The sequence below is a fragment of the Pelmatolapia mariae genome, linkage group LG5 (genome assembly GCF_036321145.2).
Source record: "Pelmatolapia mariae isolate MD_Pm_ZW linkage group LG5, Pm_UMD_F_2, whole genome shotgun sequence".
In the NCBI taxonomy this organism is placed as follows: domain Eukaryota; kingdom Metazoa; phylum Chordata; class Actinopteri; order Cichliformes; family Cichlidae; genus Pelmatolapia; species Pelmatolapia mariae.
The window spans coordinates 16,998,456-17,012,347 of NC_086231.1; the positions used below are offsets into that span (position 1 = coordinate 16,998,456).

Here is a 13,892-nt window from a genome sequence, read left to right on the forward strand (position 1 = left end):
ATTTTAAATTAAGCCCAGTGCTGCCAATAACAACAAAAAAAAATTCCCAGTCCTCTCTATGCCCAAATCTCAAAAATCTGCGTATAACTGAGAGTCCCACAAGCAAAAGAACAAATAAAGCTTTACACAAATTGAAAAACGTATTTTAATTATGTCAATTACAGCAACGTTTTACATGAGGTCATTTGGGATTTTTGTCTTTGTTCATCCTTAAATACATAATTCATGAGACTGAAAGGCAAAGCATGAAGATTTCTCATGGAAATATAAATTAGCTTTTAATCATATTGTTCAATTTACTTTCCCAGAACATGCTACGAGCGTTGAAGCACTGCCTGCGTGTTTGCCGTCGGATAACTGGATGCGAGTGGGAAAGGTGGGTCGAACACTGCAGAAACAAACGTTTTCACTTGCAGGGCCTTGATGAGGTTTTCATGAAGTACACATGAATTCACTGAAACAGAAATGGCACAGTCCTCAAAAAAAAAAAAAAAAAAACTTCGGCTGCACTTCTGTGGCTTTAGCGTGAGAAAGAACACATGAAGCGACTTTGTATACGTTCGCTTACAAAAAAAAGAAGTGTATCATGCATTTTGGCATTTAGGGAATTATCAAACTTCTTAATGATAACAAATAGTTTGCAGATGTCTTTGCAAAAAGGCTTAAAAAAAAAAAAAAAAAAAAAAAAAAAAGAAGTGCAGCAGACCTGAATACATTCCATTACGCGCATGTTTCTTATAAATAGGCTTTCTGATCCAGCTTGAAATTTTGGCAGTTTGTTTTAAAGTGCTGTAAGAACACTGGGCTTAATGCTTGATATCAAAATTATTTTCATTATTTATTTATTTTTTTAAAGAGGAGACTCCGACATCAGTCCCATCACATTTTTACAACAGGAATCACCTGCTAACACCAGATGAACAAAAGAAAAAGCAAGTAAAAAAAAAAAAAAAAAAACATGACACTTGACATGAGATTTAAACCTAAGGAAGAGCTGTCATCCAACCGTAACCATATACATACTTACCACACGCATATACAGTGTTCCTGAGGACCAATTGTTGCAGTAAACTGTACTGCCTTTTTTCATTTTTGTTTCCCAAACAAATAAGATATATTCTACAATATAAAGACTACAAAAAAAAGGATATTCGAACGTACATACTTTGCAAATCATGTATAAACTGAAGTAGGTGCCCACAAGGAGAGGCACGGGTTTAATCTAGTTTTTAACTCTATACAGCTCATGCATTAAGAGACTCTGGAGACATCCAAATAAAACAAACAAACAAATAAAAACAAAAAAAAGACCTAAAAGGGGGGAAAATAATAATAATAAACAAGTTTCCCTAACACTAACTGATACATGATTGCCATTTGCAATATGTCAGCTTTCCAAAAATAACGGAGCCCTAATCTTACTGTTTTGGGTCAAGTAAGGACACACATTGAATATATTAACTCACTGTCATTTACAGTTTCCTTTTTTTGTGTTTTTTTTTTGTTGTTGTTTTTGCAAGGCTGGCTAGAAATCGAGGCTCAGTTCAGTTCATAAGATGGATGAAAGATAAAGAGTTCCCTCCTTAAATCCAGCAAGGCAGTTGGGATAAGCAGACTTGACATGTTTCGAGTAGGAAAAAAAACCAAAAACAACTGAGCAAAACGTCACAAAGGGCGTCCTCGGTTACACGATGACTCCAGAGTGCTGCCTGATAGGTGAACAGAGGGAGCTCAATAATGTCACATGGCTCACTTCGTCACCACCTCCTTCGGGGGGGGAGTAAATAAACAGAAACAGCACAATGATTGGTCAGTTATTTGAATTGCTTCAAAAACATGACAAACAAACATGACATCAGTATGATAATCGGTGTGACATCAGTGTAACTGCAGTAAGCCAACAGATAACTCACCTGAGTGTCTTTTGGCTCTTGAATTGGTGGCTCATCAGTCTTCGGCTCAGCAGCAGGAGCTGTGCTGGCCATCTGTAAGCTCCTGGTGACGGGACCACCAACTCTCTCCCGTGTTCGAAGAGAGAACCGCTCCTCCTTCTTCACTTGTTGTTGCTGCTGCAGCTGAGTTGTTGATGGCGGTGATGATGATGATGACTTGGCCTCCGTTAATCTCTTGGGTGCTGCCTCTTTGCCCATACGCTGCATTCTCATGGCTGGCCGTTGTGAAGCCTCGCTAGGAGTGTCCGCGGCTGAAGGGGTGGGAGGTAAATACTGAACTTGGCCCTTTTTAGTTCTCTTGCTTGCAGGAACCAGAGCTGGGAAGGAGGCGGGCCTCTTTGGTCGGCCCACCGCAGCAGGGGTTTTCCCTTTTCTTGCCTGGAGACGTTCGGGGTCTGCACCACCGGAGCTACGAGCCCTGGTCTTTCCCAAAGGTTTAGATTCAGTGTCTGCATGTGCTTCACCGTCAGATGCTTTTTTCCTCAGACTCGTGTTTTTATCTGCCACAGACCCTGGCTCTTTTTTCACCTCCGCGAGACCTCTTTTGCCCTTTTTAACAACAACAGGCTTCATGGGGCAGCTGACCGCCATGTGCTTAGTCAGACTCGCGGTATAAGTAAACACACGACTACAGTGGGGGCAGACATTAGAGGTGTGCTCTTCTTCCACTTTGATGGCAGCCTTCTTTGCATTCGTGGCGGTTTTATTTTTCTGCGAAATTGCCTTCTGCACCAGCTCGTGTTTCTTCTTGCTCAGGGCACTCATTTTTGTTTTGCCAGTGTCTTGATTAAAGTTTAGTCTCTTTGGCTGACCCATTCTACGGAAAGCACTCTGGCCTGCAGCGGCTGCTGTGGGGGACGCCACTCCGTTTGGACTCTTCACTATTTGCTTGAGAGGGATGGGGTTTTTCTTGGGAGTGTAACGCTTTTTATCACTGGCGCTGGCACAGACCAGTATGTGTTGGTGCAGTTCGGGCATGTTGTCAAAGCTGTTGCCACACTTGGTGCAGCGAATGGCAGTGCTAAAAGTCTGTGGTATGTTGTGGGTGGTGAAGTTTGTAGCCGAGGCCACAGAGCCAGCATGGGAACGGCTATGATAAGGAAATGGGGGTGGTTTATAACTGGGGTAGTGCTGATTAATGCCAAGGCGGACATCAGGACCTTTAGGCTTCCCTCCTTCTGATGCCATGATCTTTATTGTAGTGTACAGCTCCTCATTGGGGTCCTCTGCCCCCTCCTCTGCATGATTTCCATTAACATCTGGCTCTTCTTTTAGTAAATGAGAGTCGCTGGGTGGCGCATTTTCATCAGCCATCTCAAGCGCTGGTGTTGAGGGACTGCTTTCCTCTTTGGCTCTGGAAGGATCGGTATAATTCTGTGGCCTAAGTTTCCCACTCTCTACAGTAGTATGTGAGCATGCTTCATTTGGATGCAGATCCTTCTGATGCTGCTGGAGGTTACAGAGAAAGGCAAACTCTTTGGAACAAATGGAGCACACAAAGATCTGGCCCACTCCATGTAGTGCCGTCCGATGAGCAAGCAGGGCTGGAGCGTCACCAAACAGCTGGACGCAAAACTCGCACTTGAACGGCCAGTCTGCGGCGTGCTCTACGATATGTCCGCTGAGCTCTTTGATGGAGCCAAACGGCTCTTCACACACATTACACACAAAAGTCTTGCAGTACGTCATGTCAATTTCCTCGGGCTCAGCAGTTTTATCAGTCGGTTCAGGGGCAGCAGGGAGAGCAGCAGCAGGCTGAGGAGAAGAATCAAAGCCACACGGAGAGGCATGACTAGTACCCAATAACTCATCTATACAGTGCTCAGGTTCTTCTTTTATTGTAATCGGATGGGGAGACTGCGAAGCTTGTGATGAGGATGAATCACGTGACTCAGAAGGAGATTTTGAAGAGGATGAGGATTCTGGTTGGGACGAGATAGCAGCAAAGTCAGGTTTCTCAGTTTCAGAGACAGTGTCATGGTTCTGATTACCATTAGGCAGACTGTTGGAAGTTCCAGTCTGCGATACATCATCCTCTGTAGTGGGCATATCGACTGATTCTGCCTCCGGAGGGCTCTGTGTACTTGAGCCATTTGAGGGACCTTTAAGTGAAGTGTCTGGGGAATCCAGCAGCTCAGAGATGTGCTTCTCCTCCTCATCTTTGTTTTCCTCAGCTGAGAAGCTCTCCTCCTCCAAGTGGGATTTCTCTTCAATTGATCTCGGAGACATTTTTGGCGAGAGCACAGGCAGAGGCCTCAGCAAGGATGAGTCCGAAGGCTGAGAGAGAGGAGAACTAGGCATGGCTGGCGGAGAGGGTATGGTGGGTAGTACAGGCGGGGGTGGCGTCGGGGATGTGACGCTAGAAGTCCCGGGTGAAGAGGGAGTCATGGTCATGGGGGTCAAAGATGGCGGAGAGGGGTTGGCTGAATCGGATGCAACATTAGGAGAGTGAGAAGGGAAAGAACTTAGGTTCGCCAGAGTCGAGGGACCCTCATCTCCCGGCAAATTTAGACCAGCATACTCGTTCATTAGGACCTTTGCAAGCATGCTGGTGTTAGGCTTTTTCTTTTTGGTTAGTGGCTGTGGTGCTGCATTCCCCTTTGATTCGGGCTCACCTGTGGTCTTCCGATGGAAGCTTAAATCAAGAGCCGAGTCCCCGAGCACCTTGTTCAAATTCTCATTCTTCTTGCTGACAGAGCTTGACAAATCCAAGGGCTGCTGATTACAGGAATTTCCTCCGCTACTAGAGGAAGGTTGGTTATGGGTGGCATTTCCAGAAGGGCTCAGAGTTTCCCTGTCATCTTTGTCCATCAGGCTCTCAGAAGGTGATGCGGTCTGGCTTTCCAGCTTCGGTACCTTAAGAGCGTATGAGCTTGCCACTTCAACTTTACCGCTCTCCTTTTTACTTGCAGGGCTGAGCTGCGGAGACGACGAAGGAGGAGAAGCCGTTCTTCTTTTAAACTTCCCTGAAGACCCTTGCAGCGGCATGACAGACAGCTGCGAGGCTAGCTTATGGCTGTCTGTTATCAGAGTTACGGTTGATTTCTGAATGTCTTGCGCCTGAAGAAGCTGTTTGAGTTTCGGCGAGAGGTAAACGTTTTTCTCTCGCTGAAAAGCCGATGAATCAGTGGCCTGTTGAAACAGGCCTCCCACTAACAAGTTGGATGAGGAAGATGTGGAAGACGATGATGAAGATGACGCTGAAGTTTCCGTCTCCACTTTAAGGCTGGGAATAAGGGGGGGTGTAGATGTTCTCCTTTTAGCTGCAGGCTGCCCAGTGTTGGAGGTTTGCTTTGTGTTAGTTGTTCTAGTCTCCACCTTCAGCGCTTGACTGATCTGAGTTGGGTTGAGGATGACGGTGTCCAGACCAAACAGAGCTGCAGATCTCGAGTCCACTTCTATCACTTCGCAAGTACTCACTGCGCTCGTGGACACGATCTTGCCATCAATGTAAAAGCTCAAATTCTCAGAGATGTTTTTGGATATGTCAACCGCGTAATCGTCCCTGTCTGCCTCGTCTTCCGTGTCTGCACTGGGAACGTAGACGGTCGGAGGGCTCATGCTGGGGGACCCGTCAGGCTGCCGCGCTGCCTCTTGCTGCAGCATAGCTTTCCTGCGAACTCCCTTTGGTAACAAGTGTCGTTCGTGTATTCTGCGTTGGTGTCTGCGCATGTTAGTGTGTGTGCCAAAGGCTTTATTGCAGTACTTGCAGGGGTGGAGTTCTTTTGACTCCCCGTTTTCATCCAACATAAAGGGACGGTCAACTTGAGGCCCCAACTCCTTTCTCTGCATATCAGAGTTGTGCAGCTGTCCTCCTGTAAACTGGGATCCTGTGGCTATATAGTGAGTAGTTGGGCTGGTGCAGTCAGGGCTTGAATCCGTCTGCACCACAGGACTGGCAGGTCCAGCCAGATAGCCGGGCCTTTTCTTAGAGCCGCTCTCATGCCGTCTCTCGTGCCGCCGCCGTCCCACCTGTGAGCCAAAGGATTTATTGCAGTAGCGGCACTTGAAAAGTTGTGCTTGCTGGTTGCTCATGGCATGAATGTGTATGTGACGCTCCAGGCCCTGTCTGGTGGTGAAGTGGCGCTCACAGTGCTGACAGGGATAGGGCTCTCCTTGTGGATCACCCTCAAGGTCACCATCAGGGTCAAGATCGGGATCAACCTCTGGCTCTCGCCCTGCTAGGGAGGAAGACTCCGACTTTACCTGTGCATCCCCGTGGCTTTCTTCGGGGCAGGCTAGTTTGTTTAACATGGAATCAGTGACAGTTAAATGCAGAGCAGCTTCTGAGTCTTCCACATCATCACCATCCTCCTCCTCTTCCTCCTCTCCTTCTTCTTCTACTTCATCATCCTCTTCATCCTCCTCTGCCTCCTCCAAGTCTCCTCTGTCTGTTAATGCTGTTGACATGTCATGTACATCTTTATGGTCAGTGCTTCCCAGTGAATGCGCCGTCTTGATTTCCTGCACGGATAACGGCGTCCCATCCTTCTCCGTCCCCTTCACTCCTGCAAAACATATCAAAATTAATCAAATGTTTTAAGTAGTTGCAACACACAGGTAGCAGTTAATAAAATAAATAAAATAAAATTGTTTAAATCGACTACTTCACAATAAGCAAACTTACCTCCTTCCCCATCCCACATCTCCTTGACAGTAGGTTTGGTTCCACTCGTTTTCTTGAATCCACCCAAACCAGCCTGTCTGGCTTTCTCCAGCAGCTTTCTTCTGGCTGCAAGTACAAACACACACGTACACATCACTTTGTATAAAGCTCAATCACTGATCACACACTTTAGTCAAGAAAAGTTATCTTAATATCCTGTAATATCCTTTCCTCTTGATATTTTTTTTATTGCTGCCAGATTACTTTAACTGACTTTAAGTTCTACACCAAAGTCAGCTCAAATATTTCCTCAGCGATTGCTCAGTTCTGTACAGCAAATCTTTCCGTTTGTACACACTATAATTTACAGGCATGATAAGCATGCAGATTACACTTAAGCACACTTAAATTGTATTCCAATTATGAGCTCATATGCATCAGTCATTTAAATGTGACAATTACCTAATGATTGAGGCTCACACTAAGCCCAGTAGGACATATTTTGAATGCCTATGTCTAGTTTGACTCAGGAGTCTCCCCTGCACCTCCTTGTCACTGAAATGAGTCAAAGGTCATCTGACCTGGCCTCCAAAGCCCAGTTCATAGCAGAGAAACACATGCTGCAGGTCAGGCATCTGACCAGCAGGGGCAGAGCCATTCTGCCAAATCCACAGCAGCTGCACCACTGCCCACTTTTGTACAATTTATCTTTGTGTACATTTGTGTAAACTATTTTTTTTAATCCAGCAGTCACTCTACAAGTACACCACACACAGGTTAGGGAATATGGATCATTGCTGATCCAAAGGCAGGATGGTTAATTTACTGAGGTTCACTTCGCAGTACAGTGCCATTAGGGGTCACAGCATACTGCCTGTAGAGTTGTATAGCTCACAATCCTCAGATTTATTTTTTTCTGATGTTATAATGAAGGATTTGCGTTTCTGTCCGCTGAATGTAGCTATTAATTACATGTTAATAGCAAGTCAAGTCATTTATAAGACTATATATCAAATGTGGGCAGATGTACTCCATTATAGTGCACTGTACTCTTGTAATAATATACATTTACAGCAGAATATAAAGCAAAACAGTCCGCACTGACCAATTTTTGACATTGCACACTGCATATTTTTAATAATTTTGCCTTCTTTTTTGTAGTCATGTATTGACGACATCTCATGACAAGGTGAGAGCTTGCTGTCTTTTATGGAAATAACATGTTCAAAGTTCATGCTGGTAAATGGAAATGTGGCACACAACACAACAGCCAAGGTTACCGTTTCTTGGAATTTATCAGCTGCGCTGATGGTACTAGTGCTTACTTTCACGTTTTTATACGTTATTTATTTCAAAGTAAGTGAGGAGAGAAGGGGGAGAAGGCACAGAAGTTTGGTTTTGTTTTGATGTTGTGTCACGGAAAGTTTCTGTTTGCCAACCCGGAATATAACACTGCCTCGACCTTTTACATAGTGGATGCCTGTGTTTTCACCGCCAGCGATAAGTTTTTAATAATAAAATTACCCTCCACACACACACAGTTTCCCTTCTTTTCCTGCACACCGAGATGTCCGTGCGATCACACCTAGCCCTTTAGCTTACTGCTAGCACAGAACACCAAGTATGACAACTCGATGAACTGGTTATTCTGGACCCCAGCGATGTATCGCCCGATTTCTAACACTACATGCAAAAATACAACCGCGATATTTCAGCTTGCTACCCTTTCCTTAGATGGGCCCCTCGATCAGGCTCTGCTTGGATAAGGAAGCTGGCTAGTTAGCTAACCTGCTATAGGCCATCATCAAGACGAGAGGCTCGCCGATGGATGGCTTTCACGCTTTAGGAACTCAAGGAAGGTCACATCCTCGACAACGTCAGGACCCAGATGAGGAAAAGCTGCTAAAAAAAGTTGCTCGGAGTCTCGCTTGAAAGCTAAACAAGTCATCTCACGGACCGTGTATAGCCACTTGGTCGGCGTTTAGAGCCAAATCGGCCGCTATGGGCGAACGTAAAGTCGGATACGAAAGTAAAGAAAAGCCCCGCACATCGCGACCGTTAACGTTAGCTTCCACTAGCCTTCCTTCATTTGTAGCTCGCTAGCTCGCCACTTACAACTTCGGCTGGGCTCCACAGCAAAACAATCCCCGGCTAATTTGCGTATCTGCCACAAGGGAGAAACAAAGCGCTCAAATGTCATCATGGTTATGAAGTAAAAGGCCTCACCTCGCCTCGCTCTGGCTGAATTTTTCCTGCTCAGACTGCTGGCCCTTTCTTCCTCTAGTGCAGCTGTTATCTCAGGGTTGTCTTCCACAGTGTACCACACCAGCAGCTCCTCTCCCGGCCCGATAGGCTGCAACAATGAGAGATGAGGTCGCCTACCAATCACAGCCCGGCTTGCTGAGAGGCAACGGGGATATTTGGGCTACTGTGCATCTAATCTGTCTAAAGGCTTAGGGTATTTGACAGTGTTTTAAGCATAATCTCAATAGGAACAAGCATGCAACATATAAACTTTGTCATTTCAAAATTAACGCAGTTAATTACCACTTTGAGGTTTATAAAGGCTTTATAAATCACACTACATCTAAACTTTCAAATTCAGTTTTTTGTAATAGTTCGAAGGGGTATCTTAGAGGATAATTACAGGTGTTACCGTCATCTGAGCCCTTTGTTTGATAACCAATTTAATGCTTTTGCTTTAAATGGTAAATGTACACCTGTACAATCCAATACTACTCACTGAGGTAGTACTTTTTAATAAAGCCCATTAGACATGTAGACATTATTCATATCAAATATAAGAATGGGAAAGAAAGGTGATTCAAGGTGGCATGGTTGCTGGTGGTCGATCCCCTCATTACAAAGCTCATATCATCTTAAACTGTTTTTTTTTTTTTAAACATGACATTGAGTTCACTCTACTTAAATAGCCTCCACAGTCACCAGATCTCAATCCAGTAAAGCACCTGGGCAATGAATGTGTTGATATGGGAGATTCACATCATGGATGTGCAGCTAATGAGGTGTACCTAATGAACTGTCCAGTGAGTGCGTGCTACATTAGACTGTCATTACTTATTCATCAGTAATAATAAAATACACACACACACACACATATATATATATATGTGTATATATATATATATATATATATATATATATATATATACACACACACATATATATATATATATATATATATATATATATATATATATATATATATATATATATATATATATATATATATATATATATATATAGTTTCATGTTGCTGTAACAAATAAATACACAGAGTTTAAGTTTAGGGTTTGGGGGGGGGGGGGGGGGGGGGGGCGGTGTTTACTGTTAATTCTAATCCTCCACAGAAACATCCAGACGGCTTGAGAGACACCATATTGAGCCGCTACACTCCAGCAGAAAATCATTAATCAAAGAGAGGCAAATCAATTACACCTTTGCCTATATTTGTGGTTGATGATTAACAACGGCTGTTAAGTGACAGGTTACATCAACTCTGCAGAGAGCAAGAGGGCCAAAAACAATGTTCCCGGGTGTCTCAAGTTTATCCAAGTTCATCTAACAAAAACCATCCAACCCTGAGGATCTTAATCAGCAGTACATTCATAGTCACACATGCAACGCGCTGACACGAGAATGTGTTTGACCTACCCTTAATACTTTGTAGTGAATGGCTCTGTTGATTTCCAGTGGGAAAAGATTCTGCTCTTCACTGGAGCGGGCCCAGTTAACGTATCGCAGCCAGTTCCCCTTCATGGGGTCTGTGGCATCGATACACATCCAGCCCCGTGTTGGGAAATAAACCTACAGAACACAAGCGGGAAGGTGACGTTTTAAAAAGCAAATAAATAAATACATCTAAATCAGAAACAGAGATGCAGTAAAGAGTTTTTTAATTCTGTGCCTCGGAAAATTTCAAATGTTTATGTTAACTTGCTCACGGCACACAGAGGACTTCCTAAACTCTTTTGAACTGCTGCTGCTTAAAGAATGCAGCTGGGCTCGTTATTAGCAAGTATCACAGAAAAAGGTGGCTATGCGCATTTTTAGGGAAAAGGAGCCGGGGGAGGCCTGCAACATACCTCCCACATGTAAACATTGCTGGTCACCTGGGACCTTTTCTTCTTCTCTCCAACAAACGGACCAAACTTCTTGCCTTTAGGGATGACTCGTGTCGCCCAAACACCTGAAAATAATAAAAATAAATAAATAAAAAGCAAAGACACCTTACTCATGCCACATCTGAGAGTTATATATTAATGCATTTATTAATAATGCATGGAAATATGTGAGCACACTTATAAAATAGAGCCACAACTGATATATTTTGGTAAACCTTAAGAGTCTGTGTTGATAATCGTAAGGATAGGCATGATACGCTATGTAATAAACCTCAGTGAAGTCATTTTGTTTTGGGGGGGGGGGGGGGGTCATTTTAGGACTGATTTAGATGTTTAAATTCTAACTTTGTGCACAGAATAAATCAGTTAGCAGAAGCAGGCGATCCAATAATTATGCAACTATATTTCAACCCGGTGGATTTTGTGTCAGATAGGAGATCAAGGTGAGCAGTATCATATCCTGGTTTGTCCTTGCTTTGATTTTTTCCCCCTCTTTGATCAGTTTCTTCATTATTATTTTATTGCATTTGCTCACTTTGATTTCAAATACAGATCAATACAACCCACACTTCTTGATTTAATGCATGTTTGCATGTCCTTATAATGTATCTGTCTAGCTGTAAAGCACGGGTGTTTAGCACCACGAGATGTTTATGCATCTAACAGACTCTTTGAAGGAGTAAGCATGCACGAGGCATGTTAGAAAAAACACTCAAAGCCTTTGACTCAGATGACTCGCTTCATGTTTGTTTAAGCTCTGATTCAGTTATCATTTTCAAGTTTCACTTTCTGGCCCAGCCTGGTCTTGCTTTGCTCCACAATCATTGGTTGCTGGAAGTCTGTTTCAAGGTTATATAGCCGTGAGATTCAAATGAAACTCAACATGTTGCCAGTCCTAAAAGAAGTTGTTACAGTTATGAAATGAGACCGGCTACTCACCAATGCGGCTCTGATTTACAGCAGAAGGCCCCAGATTCAGATAGTCAGGCAAATCTTTCCACACATGAGCTGGAATTTCATTCAAAGACTCCACTGTACCTCCAGTAATAGCCATGACCTGCAATAAGTGACATGAAGCAGCACTCATTGATTGTCAAAAGCACCTGGCTCATTAAAACATCTGCAGTTATATTCAAATTGATTAAAACACTGTGGCACACTTCAATGTACGCTCTCAAACTGAATTATCGCCAACATGTAAAATGCTGCGTTTTTACTTGTCTGTGCATAAAACTGAGATCCAATAGCAGATAAAAGCAAAACCTACGATCTCTTATTATCTATAGTGATCCATTTCCTGTTCTTGAAAAGAAACAGCTGTTCTTTTTTCTGACATGGAAGTTGCAGCATGCAAATCTGACCACAGGTAGACAGCATTTTGGAGATATTTCCTCGTCAACTTCTGTTACAGAAGCCTCTTGTGGCTCTGAATAATTATGCAGCCATTTTTATTCCCCAGATGCATAAGCAGCTAAAAGGGTTATGCTTCAGATTCAGTAAGGCTGATTTACAGGAATTTTAATATTTTAATATTTCTCAGTGGTATCACGATACAGCAGTATATTGTGCATATGAAACAATCATTTATTACAGACCTCAGTCAGTGTGCAACTGAGGGAAAAAACACCCATGAAGAGGCAAAAATCAGAGATTGTGTACTTGTATGTGTGTAATATTATTCCTTTTCAGTTTAATAATGTAGCTCTCAGGTTTAATTGTCAGTGCCATTTGTTATTTCCACCCCTCCAAGTTTCTTCTTCAGCACAAGCTGGTGAACTTCCATTCATTTAGTAAGCATCATCTTAGTTCACTTAGACCCTTGCAGGCAGCAGCTTTTTAACACCTTTAGTGTCAGTGGGCAGAAACTGTCACAATCATGCATATGCTGTGCAAGTTAACAGAAACTTTTCAAATTACACTCATAAAAAGTAAAAGAGATTGAGGAAAAAAAGCCAAAATAATCTTTTGTTTGTTGGTTTTAGAGGTGGGGGTTTTTTCCTGTCTATTAACTAATAGCGGAATTAACTTTCAGCTCAGCAAATTAATCCTGCAACTATTTCCATAACAGGCACATACTGAGCTTTAAGTCTCTCGCTTTGTATCCCAACTGGCAGAAAAGCCATTTGTTAGGGACAACAATAAGCAGCTGACCCATGTGTGGCTCTGTGGACCAGGGATACGCATTATTACACTCAATCCAATAAAGAGATATAAAACCCGAGCGGTTCACTAGCAGATATTTTGACCTTAACGACTGTAACGTGACATAATGATGAGGTTGCATTATCTCAGTAGCAGATAAATGGCATATCTGAGACAATAAACCTCACTGTCTCCACTTGAGGCACTCGAGCTTGAGCTATTGATGCCCCTTTAAAATAAAGGCTAAAATGCTTAACTTTTTATTGGCCAGTCGGTGTAGATTGATTATATATTTTTTTCTTTTACTACCACCGGCGTTCCTGGAGTTGTGATCAGACATGTTTAAATCCCCCCTAGCTGAAGTTCAAGCAACAAACAGCAAGAGATTTTAATTGGGGTGTGTGCGTAAAGCGCATTTTAAAGCGTTTTCTCTCAGATCGTCAAAGAAAAAAAAGTTGATCCAAGCAAACAAAACAGACTGGAAGCCTTACACTAAAGCGCCTGGAAGATGCAGTTTATTGTTACCCTTGTAGGCAAACCGTCCGCTCCCCTTATTCTTCCCGATGCTGGCCGGGAGTAAGGTGGTTGGAGCGGTTTTTCTCCCTCAATATTTCCCGTCGTAAGGTGTTTATTGGGTTTAGGATACTCATACGCGCACTTACCTGCTTTATTTCACCGGGAACTTGTGATTTTTTGTGCTCTACCTGCTGTCAATCTGTTGAAAATGGCGGATGGAGGGAGGCTTGAGTCGAAAGCCTTTTCAGTGACTCGAATCGCGGTGTAGTGGAGTTGGGAGAGGCAGCCTCTCAGACCCGTGCTCACACACAGCGATGGGGCAAATATAATTCTCAAGTCAGCCTGCGAGGAAGGAGGGGGGTGTTTTGGTTTTCTTTCTTTCTTTCTTTTTTCTTTTTTTTTTGTGGACGACCAGAGCAAGGCTCCCTTGCTTGCCTCTCTTGCGAGCAGTGGTCCAAGTCCTGTCCACACTGCAGCCTAACATGAAACCATGCCAATTAAGTACCTTGCTTAGATTCATCTGCGAGCATA

The 13,892-nt window shown here is 43.4% G+C and overlaps 1 protein-coding gene across 1 annotated transcript; it reads right to left on the bottom strand.

The window, feature by feature from the left end:
- Positions 1–13,609, bottom strand: prdm2b (PR domain containing 2, with ZNF domain b). The gene is made up of 8 exons (XM_063473929.1): positions 13,508–13,609; positions 11,643–11,760; positions 10,665–10,768; positions 10,234–10,386; positions 8,785–8,911; positions 6,580–6,684; positions 1,914–6,460; positions 1–1,767 (listed from the first exon to the last, which is right to left on the bottom strand). Exons 2-8 carry the CDS (start codon positions 11,755–11,757, stop codon positions 1,750–1,752), a joined length of 5,169 nt encoding a protein of 1,722 aa, XP_063329999.1. The 5' UTR covers positions 11,758–11,760; positions 13,508–13,609; the 3' UTR covers positions 1–1,749.
- Between the last annotated feature and the right edge of the window lie 283 nt (positions 13,610–13,892).